At 42.1% G+C, this 24,130-nt stretch overlaps 2 protein-coding genes across 2 annotated transcripts in view; both read right to left on the bottom strand.

Moving 5' to 3' along the window:
- Window positions 1-501: 501 nt before the first annotated feature.
- PTGR1 (prostaglandin reductase 1) lies at window positions 502-10,672 on the bottom strand. Its single transcript, XM_051641896.1, has 9 exons — window positions 10,567-10,672; window positions 9,517-9,562; window positions 8,733-8,792; window positions 6,888-7,055; window positions 5,402-5,519; window positions 4,950-5,105; window positions 3,259-3,364; window positions 2,085-2,203; window positions 502-1,162 (listed from the first exon to the last, which is right to left on the bottom strand). The coding sequence occupies exons 1-9, from the start codon at window positions 10,670-10,672 to the stop codon at window positions 1,052-1,054; spliced, it is 990 nt and encodes a 329-aa protein (XP_051497856.1). The 3' UTR covers window positions 502-1,051.
- A 729-nt stretch (window positions 10,673-11,401) lies between these two features.
- ECPAS (Ecm29 proteasome adaptor and scaffold) overlaps window positions 11,402-24,130 on the bottom strand; it is a 102,985-nt gene continuing 90,256 nt past the window's right edge. The window contains exon 50 of the mRNA XM_051641888.1: window positions 11,402-11,468. Coding sequence (XP_051497848.1) covers window positions 11,411-11,468 — 58 coding nt within the window. The 3' untranslated portion in view covers window positions 11,402-11,410. The remainder of the gene's footprint in view (window positions 11,469-24,130) is intronic.

Here is a 24,130-nt window from a genome sequence, read left to right as displayed (position 1 = left end):
GGTAAGTGATCTCTTCTTGTTGACAGACAGAACATGTATCTAGCACTGAAAAGACATTTAAGAACACTTAGGGTCTCTCATCACAGATAAATAATGAGACCTAAACATTAACCAAGTTACACTCCACAGTGGTTGAAGGAGCATCGCCATCACCTTCAATATTTCTCTGTATCCCATATCCCATCTTCTAGCTTTTTCAATACATATCAAAGATATGTATTGTTGCTAAAATGTGTGTCTCCTTCGCTCAGCACCATGTGGGTCCTGGACAACAATTTAACACAGCTAGGACCAGCATATTGATCTCCTTTTCCAGGAAAGCCAGCTCTAAGCTTGCACACCAACAGCCAAATTACTCAAGGAAATAAGTGACCTACCCATATCACCTGTACTGTGAGATTTGCTGGGATAAACAAATGCTTGTAATGTTTTACCAACTGTTTTAACCACAAGGAATTAAGAGGGAGGCAACTCACAAACAGAACAAAAACACAAGCAAAGTATCCATTAATGGTTTTATTTTTGCTTTCCATAATTTCAGAGTAACTGAGATACCTGTATTTCCTAATGAAAGTAAATAAAAACAACAAAAAAAACCCAGCAAGTGAGGAATGTGGGAACATGCAGGTGTTGTTAGCCTGTTTGTTCCTCCTTGAAATCAGTTAAAAAATCCCTGTTGCTGAGTTCTAGGCCAAAGTAATGGGTAAACATTAGTCATCAGATGTGCCACCAGCTGGCAAAGCTTTTGGAAATGCTTTTCCTTTCTACAAGCCAATTCATAGAAAGGTTCAAGCTACTGTAAAATCTGTTAAAGACCTGATAAAGTTCAGTAGTTTTAAGGTGCTTTTCTGGTGTAGCTTTAGGAAGAAACTCTCAAGTTCTTCAGGAGCAAAGAGACAGTCAAATACTTATATATTATCCCCATTATTAACAGAAGTCATCATCACCAAACATCCAGCAAAAAGACTGAAACATGCCTTTTGGTTAGTGAGTTAAAAGCACTTAACAGAATCACATCCTCCTGTGCCAGTCTCCCAGGAATATGTGACCTTCAGACTTTTACAACAGCTTTTCCAAGGTTTTCTCCCTTTAACATTCCAATGAAAGCCATTGGCATGTTCTCAAATCCTTCAGTGATGTGTTCATGGCACTTCACTTTTCCCTGTCAAAAGTAAGAAAGGAAGTTACTGAGTTTTCATTCATGAGCTGCCTATATTTTACCATCTTTAGGAAACTAAACTGCAATAAAATTTTCCCCAGTTTCTATGTTTCACCTGAAACATGGAAGCTGGCTTACACCAGGGTAACTTTGCAAAACTAGGTAGACTGTTGTGAGGATCTGGTTTTTCTAAAAGACCTTCTCCTTGGAGTCATAACAGGGAGCAAAAGTTAGTGCTATAAAAACACCAGGACAGATTTAGTGCTACTTGGTCCCCAAACAATGGACAGGTAGGGGATTAGTTCCCCAAAGCCAGGCCTGTCTCTACCCATAGGAAAGTATGAACCATTCCAAATCCTCATTTTAGTAAAAGCTAGAGCCTCTTAGCATTCAGTGTTCACAGTTACAAGCTTTGCACAGCCATGAATAAAGTGTTAAACTCTGCATCCATTCAGAAAAATAAAATGTGAGAATTTCCTTATTAAGTCTCTGTGAAAGCCCAGTTCCCCAGTCCACAAAAACATCTGCTCTTCCCAGTAATTTCAGCACAACACTGCAATTAAAATCATTGCCAATACTACAAATGAAAGGAGACTTCTGAATGAGAAAGAGAGGAATTACCCTGAAGTATGAAACTCTTCATTGCCAGAGAAGTGTTTTTAATTACTCTGGAAGCATCCTTTTTCAAAGCCTAAAGGTATTCTGGAATGTATCTGAGTAATACCACGTCTCAACAAAGCAGAAGGGATCAGGCATGTTCCCTATGGGTGGGTGTTCCCAAAAGGCTTGGTGATCAAGCCAGGCGGCAAAAAAGAATCACACCGAGACCTCATCTCAACAGCTATGACAGGAGACCCATTGAAATGACAGAAGCTAAGGTGTGAGTCCACCTTCCAGACAACTACCCCCTCCCCTCCTTCTTTACCTCCACGACCCATTTTAGCAGTGCCTTCAGACCTTCCTCCCGGCGGTTATTCCAGCGGCTCACAATAAACCCTTCCATCTGAAGCTCTTTGAAGAGCATGGGAACCTGAACATAAGGCCCTACAAGAGAAGGGAACCAGGAAACCACCTGCAATATCAGTTTCATTTAAAACAAGACTCAATGCACAAAGAGAGCTTTTAGCCAGTAAAGACCACTGTACCACTTTGTTCCAGCCAGAAGCAACTGCTACATTTTCCAAACAGAATTTTCAGTATAAATGACCAGGGATTCACAGTCAGCCAGTCACCCAGGGAAACAAAGGCCTGATCTGTAAAGCTGTGGTGCTAAACACCCAACACTTCTGAAAACAGTTTAATTTATAAGTAAAGTCACTTCAGCTTCACCTGAGAGGCTTTAGCTGAAACCTGGGAACACTGTTTTGTCAGCTTGTCTGATAGCCAGCCAATGTCTCACGCTCTTGCTAAATCTCAAAAAAGTTAGACACATTTAAAAAAAGTTCCCTCATCACAAAAATGTTATAGTCTCCCCACTCTCCTATTTTTAAAATGGAACCTAGGAATCCAAAGCGAGTTTGTTGTCAAAGAGAATTCAGACCTCCCATTTCTTCTAAAAGGCAAATCTGGAAAACTTCTTGAAAGTGAACTACTGAAAGTGAGTATTAATCTCAAACACATATGCCAGCAGTTTCACCACTAGATGAAATAATTTGGGGAAAAAAAACCCAAACCAACAAACCCTAAGCTGCCTCATCTAAAACTCTGAGGGAAATCCATTCTGTCATCTCAAAGCATGTACTGTGTAAATGGCATCATGCCACCACACCTGTCTTCTACTGATCTGTATCTGCTTAGAGCCCTGGGGAATCCTGTTTTAAGGAGTTTAGTCTCTCCTTAATTTCTAAGCAGCTAATGTTCCCCATCCAATACAAACATGTACAAAGGAGGGTGAGTGCAGGTACACACAAGGGCTGTCGTCTCACTCTGCTGTCCCAGAGCAGCAGCTGCCAAAATGTACATGTGTACGTACACTCAAATCGCATACAGGAAAAAAACCCCAACAAAACCAGTAACATCTCAAGAGACTCCCATTATGTCTTTCGCTCTGCCATCACCAAACAGGAAATAAATTTAGACAAAAGAGAGCAGGCTCACACCTTTCTGAGGCACGGAGTCATTGTACTGAGAGATGGCTCCACAGATTGCAATCCTTCCATATTTCTTCATCTGGTTGATAGCAATATTGGCAAATTCTCCACCCACCTACAAGAACCAAAGCATGTGCAGTGTAAGAGACAATCCAGTGCTTGGTTTTGACTGCGAAACCTACTGACCTTGCATTGTTGCACCAACTGGTTCAATGAAGGGTTGGAGAGGTGAACTCCACTACTTGAAAGACTTGGTGACTACAGAAACCCTTACTCTTGGTTAACAGCTATGAGAACTCAATCTCACTCTTCTAAAAATTAGTTACCAACACAATGAATCAGTTTCAACTCTGAATATGCTTCACAAAGCTTGGTTTGGAACTGTGGGACAGGACTTTCTCTTAGAAGGCTCTTCCTAAGGGGCATATCTAGGGCCACTAAGAAGCACCACCCTGCTTTTCCCCTACACCAATCTGCACTTCTACCTCTTCACATCACAGTAATGTTAAGCTTTTACTTCATGATTCTCATATCCCAAATAGGGATGTGCTGTTCTCAGAAACTTTTAACTGAGAAAAGCTGTGAGAAGGTTTGCTGCTCAGGAGAGCTCTGTACAAAAGTTGTAAATAAGAGGGAAGGGAAGGGAACAGATGTGACCACAAAACCTATTTAAGATCTTGGCAGCAGAACATGAAGTATACAAGGGTAAGGCAAAGCAACCAGGATCTCCTCCACAGGGACAAGCACTTTGCCCTGCCACCATGCATCTATCACATGCCAGGGCAAGGTGGGTGTGTTGCAATTCACACAGAATGATAGCATTATCATCTGTGGATTGGCAGAGAGACTGCTGAGTGAAAGACATGCTAAAGGGGTGTAGATGTCTGCCCTTTAAACTAGGTAGCTAGCCAGGGAGTTTTAGGCCAGTACCTCAGCTACTATCCCTCTGCCAGGTGTTATATCAGGAGGTATAATGCATACGTTAGCTATACATGGAAATTTAAAAAGTCAGGCCTTGTTCTCTGGGTTGAAGGCAAACCGACAGGGTATATATGACTGCATCTGCGCTGTTAAACTCTCACAGCCTCCAAAACAAGACGGTCACATCCAGACAGCCTGGTGAGAACAGTTCACAGCCCCCGTTAACTTCAGCTGTACTCGGGAGAGGTCAGAAATGCTCTACAGGCCACTCCAGCAATTTTAAAAGTTGGCCTTGAGACTGTTTTGTTTACAGGTACCAGTGTAGCCACATGGACCATGTAATGTGGGGCCATCCACATGCAATTTCCTTCTAGCAAGAGCAGAGAACCATCTGTAGTCCAAGGTGGGGCCAGGAATGGAGCTCTCTCTGTTCAGCATCAGCTAAATGTTCACTCTGACCCTCAGCTTCCCAAAATGTATCATACTTTCCAGACAGTGAAGATAAGCTTCTCTCCCTCTGTTCACAAACATTGCCAAAAACCCAGCTCAGCCTTTTGGTCCTTATTCTTTCTGCTACTGCCCAAGTCAGCTGCAGAAATTAAGTGTGGGAAGGGAACAAGAAAGCAGCTATCTCTTACAGAGACGATTTCTCAATTAGATGGAACTCAATATTGAGTTCCTCGTGTAGTCTTCAATTAGATGTATACAATACTGAGTCCTTACTACAGTTTAAGGAAAATGACAGTCTGATCAGGGCAAGGCCCCCACTCTAAACTCACATTGTCAAAGAAACAGTCATAGCCATCAGGAGAGGCTTTACGCAGTGCTTCATCCAGAGATGTAACAGTCTTGTAATTAAAGGCTTCATCAAAGCCTATTTTTTTCAGATAGGCAACCTTGTCATCTGAGCCAGCACAGCCAACCACTTTGCAACCCTGCAAGGAAAGGAGAAAACATTTCCAAACATCCTCTCACAACACAGGCTAACACAGACAAGAGTGCTGGGTGGAGGGCTAACCCTTGAAAACAGGCTGTTGTCACCCCACAAGTTCCTGAGCTGTAAGAAACATTCAACAAGCTTTGCTACATCTTCAAGAGCTTGTCCCATCTGAAGATCTCAAGACCTTACTGTAGGCATGCTTTCAGGGACACTTGCTCTCCTGATCATTCACGGCCTTGTCTTCAAGGTGAGCCTTCAGAGAAGCAAGGATAAGCAGTTCAAGCTACTCACCCCAATTTTAGCGAGCTGCCCCACCACCGAGCCCACAGCACCAGCTGCAGCATTAACCAGCACAGTATCTCCTGGCTTCATCTTGCAGACCTCCAGCAGGCCAAAATATGCAGTGAGGCTGTGAAGAAAAAGAAAGAATGCTCAGTGAGTAATAAAAGACCAGACAGAGAGAAGTGACCTGACCACACTGAACCAAAATATCATCCCAGCCAGAACAACATTCAGTTTTCCTTATTCTTTATGAAACACAGAAATTAACACAAACTTCTTGTTTTGGCTTAATCTGTTTGTTGGGGTTTTTTTTATAGCTATCCCAGAAAAATACAGATACACTACTCGGAAACAGGATGCTGTGGCAGAAGTTTGCCTTAAGTGAAAGCACCTTTCCTTATGCTCACTAGCTGAAAGAAGAAACACAGACACAACTCTGTAAGATGACAACTCAGTTACCCACTGGAAGAGACATTAAATCCAAGCTACATAGAGGTCAGTAGCCAGCTGATATTTACCAGATTCAGGCAAAGATTAAACAACAGTCATCACCAATCAAAGCTGGTAGAAAAAGAAAAAAATGGTGGCAAAACCTTGCTGATCTGATAGACACACTGCTCCTGAGGACTACTGTGCACAGCTATGGCTACTGGGTGAATAATAACCAGGAGTAACCACTAAAGTTTAGCTCAAGTATGTTCTGCTGCTCATATAAATATTGAAGCAATGTGATCAACTGGCCTAGAATCCCAAGAAACTTTTCTTCTAAATTCAAGCTTAGAGCTTCCTACTTGGTCCAATCTGAAAGGGTGAACAGAATTCATCTAGCAGCTGCCTGGAAAAACACGCATTTTGCCTGAAGTAAAAATGAAATCTGAGAAGTTCTACATCACACTGAATGTTAAATTCACTCTGAAAGCCATAAACAGGATGTTGTCAACAGACCTGTGTCAACAGGACTGACCAAGTCCTAATTTCTCTTGCAAACTACAGAGAAAGAAAGAAGATGACGGAGAAACTGCAATAGTGAATACAGTCTGCTGCAGTGCAATTCAAAGGGCCTCTGTTCTGCTACATGATATGACAGGTGTCATTCGCCATTTTGAGGGTAATTCTGGAAATATGGTAATAGCAGAAGAGTCAAATGAGCAAAAGCAGACAAGTTCAGGTGTCTGTGAAGTCTGAGTCTTTCCACTGAAGTTAATTCAGATTCAACTGGATTCTTTCCAGTTTCTCCTAGATCCTCTTCCAACCTTATTACAACTCTTCAAGGAGAAGCACCATAATCTCCAAGGCAAATCTCCTCTGATCTACAGGATGGGCCAAACTTCAGGCCCGCTACAGGGTAAGGGCATGTGCAAGCACACGTTTTTTTACCAGAGTGAGCAGACAATATACTGGTAGCACAAAATGGGGGAAAAGGTCACACAGATAGTCAGAAACATCCTGCTCAGCAAAATCTGGAGAACAGTTGCCTTTGCATCTTAGAACTGACCCTGGCATGCCAACTGTTCCAAGAGCCAGAGATTTGGAGAGTGATTCTGGCCAACCGGCAGGAAGGAGGTGTAGGCCTTTCCCATCAGAGATGAAATGAGTTCTCCAGCCACTTCCAGCCACGACAAAGGCCCCCACTGTGAAAGCAGGATTCTTACTTTCTACAATCCTGTTTAGAAGAAGAAAAAAAATAATATTCTGTCAGAGACAAATCATTACTAGCTCTTCCCTCCTTTATTCCTGTTACCCTGTGATGTAGGAGAAAATAAATATTTCACATCAGGATATACCTGCTGATGCTGTAGGCTTCTGATGTCTTCCTGAAATATCTACAATATCTCATCACCCAAGGAATATTGGGCAAGATTATTCTAGAATCAGCCCTGCCCACAACAAATATATTCCCACATGGATGCCAAGGTTTTTTTTACTATCACCAGTCTGGTATGAATTCAGACTTTTGTATGTTACAAGGCCAGAAAGATGATGCTGGGATTTAAGAGCAGAAAAGCAAGAAGTCACAGACAGGCTGTAACAAGCAGTTCCCTTCTCAGACAACTTGCACCTCATTTAAATGTTGAAGATCCTGAAGATGGAACCTCTTGGGGTAACAAAACCAGACAGAAAGAAGTATCTAGTAACAGTTCATACCTGCAGTGTCTCTATGTCAAATGAAAATTGCACTTTCTTAGCCCAATGGGAAAACTACATGGGGAAGGGGCAGGTAACCAACTTTGAAATACTGTAAGCAGTTTGCCTTCTGTTCAGCAGACTTGGTTATTAATTTATCCCAGCCCTCAGTGTTCCTGCAGAGAAAAGCAAGACTCAAAGGCCACAGATGTTCCTGGGCAGCAATTTAGAGGCAGCACAGCAGGAACAAGCTGTCAAAGGGAAGCATCTGTGTAGCTAAATTGTCACAGGCTTGGAACAATTTGGTTAGATAACCCTTTGGCTACAGCTGTATCTTAGGTGATGCTGAGGTATTGTCAGCTGGAGTAGAAAGTATGCATGGTTTTGGGTATGCAGTTACAAGCAAATCAGATTTTAAAATGTGAAGTTCACACTTACAGCAGGTGCAATGGTTGGGCCTTCACACCTCTGTTTCTAAAAACTTCCTTTTAAAACATTATTGCCAGAAATAACATATATATTGTATCGAAGGATCAAAAAAAAACACCTGCTTGAAAGAGTCCAGCGCAGAGCTACAAAGATGATTAAGGGAGTGGATCATCTCCCTTATGAGGAAAGGCTGAGGGAGCTGGGTCTCCTTAGCTTGGAGAAAAGGAGACTGAGGGGTGACCTCATCAATGTTTACAAATATGGAAGGGGTGAGTGTCAGGGAGATGGAGTTAGGCTTTTCTCAGTGTTGACCAGTGATAGGACAAGGGGTAATGGGATCAAATTGGAGCATAGGAGGTTCAAGGTGAATATCAGAAAAAATTTTTTACTGTGAGAGTGACAGAGCACTGGAACAGGCTGCCCAGAGAGGTTGTGGAGTCTCCTTCTCTGGAGACATTCAAAACCCACCTGGATGCGTTCCTGTGTGATGTGCTCTAGATGACCCTGCTCTGGCAGGGGGGTTGGACTAGATGATCTTTCGAGGTCCCTTCCAACCCCTAGGATTCTATGATTCTATGATTCTATCAGAGGCCTAAATACTCCCCAAGAAAGCAAAAGAGGTTCTGAGAGGAAAACCACATTTCAACCAACTACAGATAAGAACACAGTTGCAGAAGTATGTAGAGTCAAGTCAAGAATAGGTAATGCAGGCTGCAGATGTCTCGAATGTCTGTATACTCCTTCAAGGTCTGCCATGTGTAAGGTTAAAAAAACCTGGAGGTCTTACCTGGCAACCTGTGTGCCTATCATTATGTCCCCTTCCTTCATATCCCTTTGGCTGTAAGGTCTGTAAAACAGGCAGAGATGGCTTACTGTGAGCAACTTTAATGATGTTCCAGATATGCTACAAAGTAGTTGCCACTGTCTGATCAAAAAGAGAGCACAGGCGGTGATGTTGAACAGATCACAAATAGGTTGTGATTGTAATGACATAACTGGATGTCTTCCATAGTCAGCTACCTCAGCATCCCGTCGTGACCAAATACTGGGCTAGAGTGTTGGGGACACAAGAGCATTAATCTTCCCAGCATGATCCACCACAGAAAGCTGAGACTCCAAAGAACTATCTTGGACACTAGGGTCTACCAGGCTTCTACAAAGTACCCAGTGTCCCTGTTGAACCTATGAAAATGGGCATATCAGCCATTTCCTACTTAGAACATGTATCCTTAAGTACAAATTTGCTAAGCTAAGTGAAGTGCTACTGCAACAGGTCCACAGTCTTATTTGAGTCTGTTGCAATTCAGTGGAAGAGCTATGACAAGAAACAACAGCAAAGCTCAAGAAAACTCTAGGGCTCCAACATCACTATCCTAACATCTGGCTAAATATGACACAGCTCCAGACTGGGAGTCTTGTTATTCACATACATTTTTTAAAAAGCAGACAAAGGCACCTGAGACTCTGGCAACAAGGGGTGATGTGCTCACAGTACATGTTATTTTGAGGTTTAAGTCAGAGATCAAATGAGGTATCTTAGCCAGAAATTTAAAAAGAAGAAAAATATATACCTCATGTAAGGATCAACGCTGAGAAACACTGATTCAAGCAGCAACTCTGCAACAAAAGACAAAGCAAATTCCTGGGCATTAGAAGTGCAGTAAAGCATAGTTTCCACAAGTCAGTTTTTAAGCAAAAGCAACAGGAACTCCAGTCAGCTCAAAAACCCCATGTATCATGATCCATTAAGGAAAAACTGCCATAAGTATGTACTACATTCATTAGCTTTGTCTGGATTATTGTTGTGATATTACAAAAGGCACTTTCTGTAGTGTCTCTTTAGGAGGCTAAGTTCTTTTCAATGCTCTTTATCTGCTTCCCCTCTATAGGTGGCTCAAGAGGCAGAACCCATAAGCAAAAAACACTGACGTATTTTCAGCCCATATAAAATGCCTTCTCATGATTCAACCAGCAGCGGCTAGAAAGAAACCACAGGTCAAAGACAAACACTACTTTGCTGCCTTAAACACCTGACTGTCTCTAAGGCCACTAGTTCTTGTGAAATATACTGTTAAACAAATTTTAATTTAAATTCTCATTCAGGCAGCAATTTTAGCTGTTCATCTTCACCTAGCACCTTCTCCAGCTTTCTCCAAAGAATTTTGCAAAATAAGTAGATTCAAACCTTTCACCAGTAAAGCCTGTTTGTGTTTTACTAGTTATCTCATTGCTGTGTGTCACAGTTCAATTCTTTCTTTCTAAGTTAAACAAATTGTCTATATTTTGGACTCTCATTTGCAAACACATTTGAATGCCTTTACCATCAGGCACGTGTGATTAGGCAGTGTGAGACTGTGAAAGGCACACCACAGCTACTACATGCTGGATTTCAACTGCTCAGACAGTTTCTAAAGGTATCATCAGAAGGCAGCATGTCTTAAAACCCACCAAAGCCATGAGCACACATGTTCTTGAACAACTGCCCTTCTCTGCTAAGGTGCATGGCCTGCCACAAGCCATGGCAAAACATTTCCTAAAACCCAAGCCAGAGGAAGTCCTACAGATGCAGCCACTTGTCAGACAACCTCAAAAAAAATAAAAATAGGTGGCATTCCACTTACCTCCATCCTTTAGGTTTGGGAGCTCTATCTTTTTCAGTTCAAAGTCACTGGTTTTGGGGAAACCCTCAAAATGCTTCTTCAGAACCCACACCTTGGCAGTCACCATCCTGCACAACAAACAGCACAGCCAAAGATCACCCATCAAAGAGAAACCCAACAAGGCTGGACTGCTCATGAAAGCTGGCTAAGCCTTAACGAAGCAGAGTGGTATCGTGATAACGTGCCATCACACAAGACAGCCTTTTTTGGTATCCTGTGGCTGTATCATCAGATCAAGAAACTGTGCTAAAAGCCCCCTCATTGCCTAAGAAACCCAGAGCTTCTTGCAACCTGCCAGACCCCCCCTGTCTGCTGCCTGCAAGCCCTGGTATGGGAAGTCACCTCCAGAAAGATGTACAGCTCCCCACTCTGAAGAAAATGAAGAGGGAAAATCTACCTGTTTAATTTATGTCAGTTATGGAGAAAAAAAAGCCCTGGAAGGGAAAAAAAAATCCACCAGTTAAACTCCCTCTTTTGCCCCAATTACATGAGGTGAGTACTGATCAAAACTTATACAAATTAACAACTCTTACAAACTTGAACCAAAGTGCAAGTAAGAAATACAAAGGTAAGGAAGACCCATATGTTGAAAGACAATGCTTCTCAGTTGCCAAGTTCCAGGCTTGGAACTGGGAGCATATTGTCAGCAGCATTGTCCATACAAGATGGAAACAAATTACTTGCATTCATCTTACCCTCACAGTCCCTTCTTCCTTTCTATAAGCAAGAAAATCCACAATGTCAAAGAAAGAGAAATTTATACTTAGAGCAGGCGGGTGGAAAACTGTGTCTTCTACTGTCAAGGTCAGTCAATAACGTTCTGCACTGGACTCCGTCTGTGTTGAACTTCAGTCACACACCTCCTAAAAGGTGAAGACGTCTGCTTTTATCAACAGAGCAGGTTACCACCCTTAGTCCACCTTCCCATGAGCCATTGTAAAACCTCAGTAAAGCCGGCACAGGCACACCCAATGTCAGCCACCTTTCTCCTACTAAGATCTGAGATCATCCTTACAAACCGCTCCAATTCAGCATGCAGCCGGTTGCACAGAAATGTTCTCCAATATGGCAAGATAAATACACAAAACTCACAGTCATAGAAACCACACAATACTGCAGTCTGGGGACCAAGACTATTCCACAGAGCAGGAAATTCTTCAAATCACATTTTACCACTCCAGCCCTAAAACTCTTATGAGTTCTGCTACTGGGGAAAAAAAGTCTAACTAAAAACTAATATAAACATGGTTCCATCATTTAACACAGCAAATGATCCATATGTATGCCACTATGATAGGGGAACACTATGATGTCATTAACACGGTGAGATGTCTGCAAGCTCTCAAAGAACATCCGTACCCAAGCGTGTGTTCTGACATCTTCACTGCTCCCAGTGAAGGGATCCAAAGGATTAGAGCTTGCACAGCTATGCCTCCTGCATGTTGGGATCTGTGCGCATTGCAGAGCCACCTTAAGAAAGAGTAGCAAGCTTTGGCAGTTTGCCTCAGCTGTGTTGCAACAAAGCATACCTCAGGAAGAAAACTTTGTCCAGGGACTGTCTGTCCTCAGCTTTCATTTTTCTTGTGAAAATATTACATTAGAATTGTCCTGAAAGTGGGGTCCGTTACCCAGTGTAAAAGGAGCCAATCCACATATAGAGCTGAGATTTGCTTTAATATCCAGTTCTGTGCAGAATAGAGCAGAGGGGTGTTCCACAGACCAAGCTCAGTTTCCTGAAACACAAGTGCTACTTTTATACCCAAAAACATGACAAAGAACTTTATCTTTAACCTTATTCTATCACTGGCACACACAATGGGTCACTAATCCCTCGCTTCCATTTACAGTGGCAATGCTCAGGAATTTCACTGCCCATGCTCAAAGAGTAGGGGGCTTGTTGTTAGTAGGGGTCCCTCTACCCCTTGGTGTGAATTTCAGTATGCTAATGGCTCATTAATATATCAAAACAGTGATTTCAATTACTCAGTGTTTTTTTCCTCAGTGCTCAAGGCTGTAATCAAGACAAGCTGTGGGCAGTGCTCCTTTCCATCCCTTCCATCTGTCCTGCAGGTGTCCTGCAGGCCTGTCTCAAGGCCAGTCTGGTGGCTGCTTGGGGCATGTTTTTCCCAAATCTGAATCTGGTTTTGTCTAATTCTTACTGTTTCACTGTTATCTAGGCCATGTTTTTATTCTGCGTGTCCCTTATGTTCTCTTTTATGCAATTTTATTTCTTTCCAAAATGTTATTTTCTTCCCCAAATTTTACTTATTTCAATTAATAACTGACACAAATTTGGAGAGTGGAAAGTGCAAGGAGACCCATATGTTTAACTACAAAATAGCTGCAGACAAAAGTACTAATTAGGGAGACCTGAGAAAATAATTTTTAAAAACCCAAACTTTTAAAAGACACACAAGCAAGGACCAGGAAGAACAGGGCAAGTTCTCCATTATTTAGATAAAAGCAAAAGCCACCTCACTCAGAAGCTCATCAGCACCCAGAAGCTTCTGCGATGAGTCAGGGATATTCCTGGTTACTCAGCGCGAAATGAATACAGTACAGGCAGTGTTCCTACATTACCAGTGTGTACTGGAGAAATCGCCTGTATCAGGACATAGGTCTTTCACAAAATGAAAGAAGTATAATCAAGCTCACTGTCAAAGCTTCCCACATTCGTTAAATGGGCAGCCAAATCACAAGAACAAAGACCACAGAAAACTTACCTGCAGCAATTGCTGTCTGACCTGCAGATGTTTTTTCTTAAAAAGGAAATAAATTATATTTGCTATGTTATAAATGGTGCCAATCTGTACTTTTCAATAACAAAAGATTTTGTGACACTGCAACAAGAATAAAGCAAACTCAGCAAAGGGGCTTACAGGAGCAAAAGGTGATTTCAGAGTAACACATAACTAATTCCACTCGCTCATACGCACAAGCACTAAGAGGCGTTTCCACAAGTACCCAAGTGCTCCAGCCAGGAATGATGGATGGGGACAATGCTGGCTAGGTTGACAGCCATGTGTTGATGTGACACTTGTACCCCTGAGGAGCAAACAGTGACTCAGAAATGCTTTGTCTCCCATCCTGTCCCACCTCTGTAAGCCATCAATGCTGAGGCATGCTTTTTGTGCCTTTTGTCTGTGTCTCCAGGTTCCAGCCCTGTTCTTTACATTCTCACCATTACCTCTTCATAGCTTGATTATTCAGTTTAGCCTGAATACAGGAATATGTACCCCCTTGGTTTAACGTGCCCTTTGTTTTCCCTCTCTGTTTCTCTAAGAAGCTGCACAAAGACGATCTGTAAATCTAGGTGCATCAGTATTGGCCATTTCTCTTTTCTGCCATTCCTTCTGGTTCTCCCACAATCAGATCTCCCATTCACATGAATTTTAACATTTGTACCAAAATTTACTTTTGTGATACAAAAATTTTTCAGAAGAACAATGATCCCTCTCACAAACAATACTGAAACATTAATTTCACTAAACCCTTTTTTTTTTTTTTTTTTTTTCATTTAGGCCTGACTTTGGGAACAGAACAACTTTTCACTTCTCACCTTCTACTGAAATTGCATTATTATAGCCACTGCAAGGCTAGGAATGTTTTCTGTAGGCTGTAGAACAAAAAGCTCCAAAGCAACCCAACAGAAAACAGAACATGGACACATGCTTAATGAATGGATTCACAAACCAATTTCCAGGTTAACAGGCCAAGACTATTTTGTATGTTTAGATAAAAAAAAATGTAAGAACTATTAAGAATTATATTGCTTAAGCACATTAAAGAACACTAAAGCTGTAATTCTACATTTCTGGGGCCCAGTAAAAGCATTACTAGACTAAGCATGTGATGGCCACCCTCTCAGCTCTAAGATTAGTTACCATTACAATATAAAACTACTTTGTTGTCAGTGTCAGTGGAGTTGAATAATATATTTATTTTGTGTGTTTTCTGTATGAAGTTGTTGTAATAATAATAAAAAGTAGGAATCTGAAGAGCAGTGTTTCTCCTATGTTCTGCAGCTCAGGATTCAGATTTCTAAGGTTTGTAGCCAATTATAGCTAGGCACAAATTCACAGTTGCTTAGCTTTAGTATAGGAGTATTGTACTGCTAAGATTTATAACTAGAACAGAATATTGCAGATGAAATCTGAAATGAGGCCAGAGAAGGTCCTTATTTTGGTGTTCTTTAAGTGAACTTGGCTCATTACATTACAGTTGAAATTACCTGCCTCCTCTTGAAACCCCCCACCCTCTGAACATGTGTATTTTAATAAGCAGACACTGTAACTTTAAATAAAAGCGAGAAATAAAATTAACCAATACATGATATTTTGATAAAATACTAACCAATAGTTGAGAACAGAGGTGTGTGTTTATGTATTAAAAATCAGATAAATACAGTGTCTGATTGTAACTAGGGCATGCTGACCCCTTTAGATCCTTGGCACCCTTTTGTGTGCAGAACTGTAATAAATCACAATACCTTGACCCTGTGTGTTGATTGGCTCTTTAAAGATCAGGTTGCTGGTATCTACTATGGGATCTCAGTTGTCACCTGGTCCTTTTTCTCTCCCATTTTCCCCTTAATTATGGACTTGCTTCCCCGGTTAGACTTTGGGGTTTGAGCTCTGATAACCTGTATGAAGGTGGTTTGTTTGCAGCTCTACTACGCTTTGCACCAACTGCAGTGTCTGGACATAGACTGGATCTTTGCTTTCTTACTTTCGTTAATTATCTTAGAAGCCTGTCAGTTATAAGTAAGTTCAATTCAAATTTGGGCTTAGTCTAACAGTTCCTCTTGCTTCCAGTTACAATTAAGGTGCAGATACGGCTGTGGTACTTTTATCCTTTTGTCAAGCAGGAACAAGTATCCTCCCAGTTACTCTGGAAGAAAAGGGTATGATTAAAAGCTGAGTAAAGTATCTCTCTCAGACATATGTGAACTGAGGAAGAAAAAAAACAACAATCACCACAACAGCAAAGTTGTTCAGGAAATCATCATCTCATCTAGTCCCTTCCTCCAGATCATGTTCTTCCAGATCAAGTAGTTTCCTGCAGTATTTCAAAGCAATCTGCCAGGCATCAGCATAAGGACTGGATGCTTCAAAAACCCACCAACTAACCAACCAAACTTAAAAGGTCTTCTTGGCAGTAGAGACTGATAAGGGAGTCAATCCAGAGGCTACCTTGGGATTCCCCATACATTGTAAGATTACCAATTACCTGGAAGTGAATAAGGCCTCAAATCATAAGCACCTGCAAGTCTCAGCAAAAATTGCCTGTTCCTGCTCTCTGGTTTAGCTATTACAATGCTTTATCAGAATTTTTTTTTTTTTTTTCTGTAGTGAAAACTGAGGTAAAGGCAAACCACTCCCACCCTACTTTTGGCAAGCAGTATATTGCAAATACCTGAGTAAGCATGACGCTGCATTATGAAACAATAAAGCTACAATTTCACTTATCTATGCAATCCTATTAGGCCCTGGAAGGAGATCAAAGACCGGACGTGAGTTGGCATCACTTGGTAGAAATACGGTGCCAGCCTGTACTTTGCTACAGAGCTGTAACTCCAAAAGAGGTTGCAACAGTCTTGCAGAACAAGCTCACAGAGGTAGGGGAAAAGGCAAGGCAAGAGCTCCACTGAAACAGGTCAGCTTTCAAAAATTGCATGTAAAAGGAGAATCTTAAGAACTACGTCTAATAAGAAAAAATAAGCAAGAAGCCCACAGTCAGGAAGGAAGACAGGACACTGCAGGTTGCCTGGGTTGACAAACCAAACCCTGATTTCTTGAAGGGTCAGCTGCAATTTCTTGGGTACTGAGGGGCACTTTCAATTACTCTTTCTACTTCCCCTTTGCTCAAACACTGATTATAGTCCAAGCACATGCAGCAATATCCATAAATGCAAAATTTCATCAAAGCTGTTGAGACATACTGCAGCACAGATTCACTTATGTTTGCAGGGACATGTCTGTTACTACATCACAGAGGGAAATGCTTCACTTGCTTTACAGCTGCCAAAGAAAACTCCATTGTTGGGGTTTTTTTAGGTTTAGTTTGTTTTTAAATAAAGCTCCATTAAGCTTAATTTTCAAGAAAACTCAATTTAAATTAAACCCTAAACTTCTGACTACACCAAGCAAGACATTTCGTTTTAGGGGAAAAAGATAACAGACCTCAGGCTAGTATCTAAAATGGTAAAGTTACTGCAAGAGCCTCAGGACCTACTAAGCCTGTCCATTAACTGCTCCTTCCCTCATTTCTCCCTACTTACCTCTACAAAGGTTAAGCACCCCTGTCTCTGGCAGCTTGTGTGTGCTCAGAAAGGAAGTTACAAACACACTTACAAGCACCAGACTTCCCTCTGAGGCCCTCTCCTGAATTTCCATTATATTACAAGGGGAAATTCACCCCTGAATGAGTTCGAGCTCATAAGACATGCAAGTATCTTCTCACAAAAGAAGGAAACTCAATGCTCCTGCCCATCAAGCATGTTATCTGTTACCACTCCAATACATCCATAATGCTAAGGAGATGGATACATAAAATTACAAAGGGACAAGAGAAAAAAACAAAACACCCAAAAAAAACCCCAAACAAACAAAAAATACGTACACACGAAATAGGGAAGTCAATGAGCATCTAAGGAACTGCAGTGGAAACATGTAAGCACAAAGTACCTGTAGTATTGCTTTTTTAGACAGCAGACAGCATCACCCTGCCCCCACAGAACATGTCAACTCAGCACAGTACTTTGCTGTTATATTCCACAGTGAAAGAAAATGAGTGCATCCATGCAAATATCAAGGACTCCTAGTGCCACAACAGGCAAGCCATTCCACAGTGACTTATGGTCCCCAATAGATTTGCCTCTCACCACTGATCAACACTGGTCACCTCATGTGACCTTTGACTGAGACATTTCCTATGGTCTGTAAATGGGAGCGTCCCTCCAGCCCTGCCAGAGGGGATGCAATACTGGATAAGTTGGTCACAAACAAAATGAGCTAATCAGTGAAGTCAAGACTGGAAGCAGCCTGTGTTACAGTGATCATGCACTGGTGGAGTTGACAATCAGGTGAAGGGTAAGGACCCTGAAATTTAGGAAAGCAAGCTTCCAGCTCTTCAAGGAGTTAGTCAATAGGACTCCCTTAAGGAAACTGCCTTCAGTGACAACGGAGCAGAACAGAGCTGGCAGATGCTCAAGCACTCTGTAAATTTATATCCAGCCCAGCATAAGAAAACTTAGAAGAGTAAGAGCAAGGATCCATTCACCACTGGATTTTAAAACAGCCTTTAAGCCTGAATCTGCAGGCTTGAAAGAAAAATCCTTGCACTCATCCCCATGTCCCCTGTTCTTAGCCTGCCTGTCTTTCCTCTGGTGCTTTGTGAAGACCAGCAACTCTCAAAATGTGCAGGACAAAGTTGTCATTGTGAATGCATGTAGGAAGCTTCACACGTTTTTCACACAACCAGTTTCAGAAAAGGTTCTCCAAGACTTCTAGTTTACCTGGCTAAAGCTTTTCTCATCTGAGAACACCAAGCATGTCCTTGCGTGCTTGCAGGGAGTGCCGGCCTTTTAGGGTTTCACTCTCTACTCTAGGGCCCTTCTTTCAAGGTTGCAAACCTTAATGGGAATATCAGCTCATGAAATGTATAGGTTTGAGCAGATATAAACCTTCTACCCCACAAGGATATTGTAGTATCACCCTACAAAGAGATTGCAGTATCACCAGAGAAGACACATCATTTAGTGAGTATTCAACTTGTCTACATTAGTACTTTAGTCTCAGTTATCTGACAGAAGGAAGGCCAGAATTTCTAAATCACCTGTTTAATATTTGGTATGGTGTTTAACCTTTGTTCTTCCTTCCCAAACTGTAAGTTAGTGAATTTCTATGTGCTTTGAACAATTGGCTGGACTTGCCAGTTCATCTGTGCTTCGGAATTTCCCAGGAAACTGAGCCATAACCTACACTAGTGGATCTCAGATCCTATTGACTGGTGTGAGGAAATGTGTACTTGCTTTAGACTGAGAAAAGCATGTTTCTTCACATAATGAACATTTAAGCAAATAAAACTGCACAAATACAGCAAAGAATCAGATATGAACAGGTCACTGACACAATCTCCCATAGTATCCTTACAGCCAAACTGGTGAGATAAATTGGTGCATAAATGCACAAGATGTTAGATGATTGTCTTCAGTGGGACATGACATAGTGATTCATGCAAGACATAAAGGCTGGTCTGATTCTAACAAGCAAGGTAAACCACTAGACAAAGCTTTAAAACATGAAGGGTGAAAATCCTTCAGGCATCAGGTGAAAACTTGTAAATTTGCTCCTGCAATAAGAGACAAAAAGAAAAACAAGCCTCCTTGCACACAAGAGCAAAAGCATGAGCTTTGGAGAAAGGCACTATCCTTGGAACTCCTTGCACATCATGAGATCAACCAACAGTTTGCATTGCAGAAATGGTGGCTGAAATAGAACAGGCAGCAAAGAAAAAGAAGAGAACCTGAAAACATCCTGTCCAGGGGGAGAAACCTAGGTTCACTTGAAGAAAGAAAAAAATTGTAAGCAGCAAGTGAACTTTGAGCCTCCTCACGCAGTGTATTATGACCTGTCACTGGTCTGATGAAGCAGGGCCTGGCATTTATTTCTGGATTACCAATTGCCTTTAAAACCAGGCATGCTGATACTAAAATTACTATTGCAGGACTCTTCCTTTGGTTTTCTACTCTTCCTACTATACAAAGTGATAACGTATACAAAATATACAACCAGTTCACAATGGATTTTTCCTTCTTTTTGAATGAGGTAACAGGTTCAGCCTTTCCCTGCTGAGGCAGTTTTCTCTTTTATTTTACAGTATCCTGCTGGATGGTAGAGACAACTACACCCCAACAAGAAATCCCACTTCTGACACCAGGTGGCAAGCAGCAAAGCAACATTCCTGTTCCAGACCCTGACAATTTTGTTCCAGTGAAAAAAACCCAGAATGGCAAGGGTCTCAAGCTTACACTAGGTATACTGGAAGCATGGCACTGTATCCTGATCTGAAAGGTTTAAATCTTTCCACCGTGGTTATGCACAGAAATAAAATATATACAGAAAAATAATGGATCTAAGATGCAGAGAATGAGAGAATTCACCAGCTTCAAGGAACAGTAGGAGAAAAGATCAAAACAGGTTGCTGGACAATTAATAGAGCTACCTATGAAAAGGCCTCTCTGATTTCTGTGTACCCCATTCCATTAAATCCTGCAGTTAAAGATAGAAAACCCTGTACCTTAGACAAATTGGATTGTTGGTACAATTTTACAGCCTGTTTATGTGGTTTGTCTCTGGGCTCATGATATTGTTGGGCTATCATTCTAATTCAAAAGCCACTACACTGACAATAACAAAACCCACAACAACCTCTGCTTCCACTGTACAAATACAGGATAGAAAACCTCCATCCCCACAGATTTCAAAGGTTGGACTACAGGCAACCAAATTAACCAAACAGCAATAAATATTGCTCAATCCTTCTTGGTCATTCAAGAGAGTGGAATTGTCTGTGTAAGTCAGTATTTCCATCATTAAACCAAAATGTTCCTCTTTTTTAGATACATTCTATATGAGGTGGTCCTCTTGGAACACTGTCCTATGGTATTCTCATTTTAAGAGATACAACAGGCATTTTGGGAACTTGACTAGGTGTATTAAACACCATTGATGCAAAAACAGTTGCCAGCAACCTGCATGCAACAGCGAATTACTCAAAATCCATGGATCTACCTTTGAGATCTCCTCTATTGGCTTTAGGAACTAAGCAATGGTTAGCCTAAATTCTCTTCTAAGTTGGACGGAATGCATGACAATGATAATCAGCAATTGGCTAATGTCTTAGAAACTGCTCAAAACAACACTTCATTAGCAGTGAGCTGTATCCAAGCTCAGTTATGGTTAGAATCCACAGTCACTGCAATAATTAGAAAAGGAGAGTATGAGCTTTTATCTGTGGAAACCAGGAAGGTGTAGCATGGCCCCAGACTTTTAAATCCTGGTGGCAACTTGTTAATTTTACCTACAATCGAAAGAGCAATAACATCTTTGCCTCTGTACTAGGCATACATAATGCAGTGGTATATACTGCCTATCCCATTGTGGCATTTGGAATCTACAGTGGCAACACTGTGCTATACCCTATAGAGCATCGAGTTACAGGTAAATGCTCGGAAAAACAGTCACACAAATAATTGGGAAACAGAAGATACTAGTGCTTGCATGGTAAAAGGACAACACAGACTCATTTGCAAAGGCAATGTGTGAAGGACCAGACCTTTCCTCACATGAACATAATATGCCCTTTAGGACAGCACTCATAACTGACTTAAAGATGGCTGCTCCACGTGGCTTTTTAAACCCTCTCCTGTCTGCCTGCCTCCTCTGCCATAAAACAGCAACTGAACAGTCTGTCATTTTGAAATGTACTTTGATGATAATACTGAATCTCAGTGTACATTGGTAAAGGATGTGTATGCTTAAGAACCTTCTGTAGCAATTTAACAATAGATAACAAAATACTTGACAATCATTCAAATCTGTGTGCTTATAATTTCACCTATATATTAGGATATGACAAACTACTCTGTGCCCATGACCATGTACCAGACTTCATGAGAAGACAACATGTACAATGTCATATCTCCAACACCAATCAGGATGGACACTGCTTTGGTCACGAGACTGTTAAAACACCCTGAGTTACCTGAACTAATCTGATTATAATACACCATGACACAGACGGAGTAATATATCATGTCCTGGAAAGAATCGTGAAGTGAGATCACCAGTGGTGGGAAACCTTGTTTGGATGGCTGCCAACGGCAACTGGAATGTTGAACTCAATGCTACATCCTACCATTGTTTTGTCAATATTGGTGAAACTGTGTCTGGTTTTGGTAAAAGCTCAGTATCTACAAAACTGGTGCACAAATTGTAAAATGCCACAACTGATCCCATGTAAATCACAAATACTAAAATAGTATAGTAAAACAAGAGGATTAATATCTCTCACCATATCTAATATGATTTAATTTCAGTTAATACCAACATACAGGCATGGGTTTTCTCGCACAGTTTTAAAACATATTTCTGATGCATTTAAATAAATGAGGGACACTTTTATGGTATGGAGGCAAGACATACGTGCATTACCACTTCATGAGGTAAAGTGATTGACAGGGTCACAGGGTGGAATGTACCAGGATGCACCATCTCTCAATATGCATGCCTCAGTTTCCCTCTATGATTCAATTGCTTTTATCTCTCACTTTCACAGGCCCAGGCCTGGAGTGGAAAGGAAAGGGCCTAGCTGGCTCTGAGCTGGTAACAGTTTTGAAAGTTCAAACAGTGGGCCAAGTTGATGTTCGTAACACCAGTTGCTCTCCAGTGTTGAAGAACATGAAGCCCAGCCTGGCCATAACTAGGCCCAAAATGGAGATAAAATTAAGAACAAAGAGACAAACAAAAGAGTTTGCCTGGTAAGGAAGGCGCTTTCTTGGGTTTTTCCTCCGTTTTCCTTTTATTATCCAATTTTGGAGGTATGGCTAAATAGTTTAACAGGAGCAGTCAATCCACATTATTCTATAAATGCCTGGTCCCATCTTTGATCAGAGAGACTCCCATACACTTTCCCAGCAGGAGTGCTGGACCTTCTCCTTTCCAGCTGGGAAGACTGCCAGAGAGACTAATGATCAAGGACCAAAGGGACACCCAGCTGTAGCCGAGCAAGGGTGAGAGATACTAACTCCCTTGTTGTCTTTATTAGTTAATTTGCCATTACGCAATCTTTCACCATTTAGTTTAGATTTTTAGGATCCTTTCAAAGTCAGTGATTAGTGTTCTAGATCTAGTATAAAATTTGGTAATAAGTAGGTTGTTAAGATTTAAATTTAACCTGTATTGATTGACTTGACTGTTAGTGGTACATTTTATTAAGATACCTTTTCCAATATAGCTTCAACGTGCTGTTTCGATCTCTCAGTTTCCCCATAATTTGATTGTGCTTGTGCCTTTAAGTTTGAACAGTTAAGACCCTGGTACTGTTTGCAATAAATCTTGTTCTGTGCAACTACATCTCGTCTGCTATCTTGCCCCTTCTGGACACCCACTGTGTACTGTGTCCAGTTCTGGAGCCCTCAACACAAGAGGGACATTGTTAGAACAAGCCCAGAGAAGGGCCAGAAAAATGATCAGAGGGTGGGAGGCCCTCTCCTACAAAGACAGGCTGAGGGGGCTGGGGTTGTTGAGCCTGGAGAGAAGACTCTGGGGAGATCCTTCCAGTACATGAAAGACTTACAGGAAGCAGGGGAGGGACTTTCTACAAGGGCATGTAGTGAAAGGACAATGGGCAATGGCCTTAAACTAGAGCAGGGTAGATTTAGATCAGACATTAGGAAGAAGTTCTTCACTAGGAGGGTGGTGAAGCGCTGGAACAGGTTACCCAGAGAGGAGGTGGAGGCCCCATCCCTGGAAACAGCCAAGGTCAGGCTTGACCAGGCTCGAAGCAATCTGTTCTGGTTAAAAAGGTCCCTGTGCACTGCAGGGGGGCTGAACTAGATGACCTTTAAAGGTCCCTTCCAACCCCATGTTCTATGACTCTTAAAGTAAGAAGTGGCTTTTAGTGATGGCTTTATAGTCACATGGTGTCAGAGTCTCCCCCATACTTTAAAATGTCTTTTCTCACTATGGTACCCAGATGTTAGCAAATGAACAGGACAGCACATAAAGTGCTTCCTGGCCACTGTGCCTCCAGCTGCAGTGCTGTCACAGTAACGTCTTAGATCAAGCTGCATCCAATGTCATTCCTGAAGCAAGCAGGCATACAAAATGTTCTCTGTAATGCAGACCTGCAGCACGAATTATTTCAAATTATGAAAATAACCTCAGACTATAAACTAAGTCGTTCAGTACAAGCAGTGCTACAGCAGCTGTCCCGGCTCCAGCGGCAACACCAGCGCCCAGCGGGCAGCACAACACAGAAACCCTCTTGGATCGTTGTATTTTTACAGCATAACTAAAGCAAAAAAACATTCAGCTGACTTTCCTTTTCCACTTGACCAATGCCGTACTGGACAACTACAGCTACTGCAATGACTCGTAGATTTTGAATCGGTTCTCTTCGCTCTGCGTGAACGGGAACCGCTCGAAGCACGGCCAGACAGCCCAACAGAAGCCCCCAAGCTGGGCAGCCCCGCCGGGCAGCTCTCCGCTAACGCCCAAGTGCCCTCTCGCCCACCCCATGTCTCCTCTCTCGGGGCCTGTGCCACAGCTGCAGCCTCCCCCCCTCCCGGAGCGGGACCCGCCATTTCCGCCCCCGCCCCACCGAGCGGGACCCGCCATTTCTCACCTTCCCCGCCGGCCCCGCCCCGCCGGACGGGCCGCGCGGGGCCTTTCCCACCTGCGCGCCGCTGTCTGCGGCGATCGCCTGACCTGAGGGTGCCCGCCGAGCCCCCCCAGCCGGG

The sequence above is a fragment of the Apus apus genome, chromosome Z, assembly GCF_020740795.1.
Source record: "Apus apus isolate bApuApu2 chromosome Z, bApuApu2.pri.cur, whole genome shotgun sequence".
NCBI lineage: Eukaryota > Metazoa > Chordata > Aves > Apodiformes > Apodidae > Apus > Apus apus.
This window is presented reverse-complemented; position numbering and strand designations above follow the sequence as displayed.

Coding starts and splice junctions, on each gene's coding strand:
- PTGR1 (XM_051641896.1), bottom strand. CDS start 10,672: ATGGTGACTGCCAAGGTGTGGGTTCTGAAGAAGCATTTTGAGGGTTTC. Junction 2,204..3,258: donor TGACTCCGTGCCTCAGAAAG/GTGTGAGCCTGC, acceptor CTTCTCTTGTAG/GGCCTTATGTTCAGGTTCCC. Junction 1,163..2,084: donor TGCTAAAATGGGTCGTGGAG/GTAAAGAAGGAG, acceptor TACTTTTGACAG/GGAAAAGTGAAGTGCCATGA.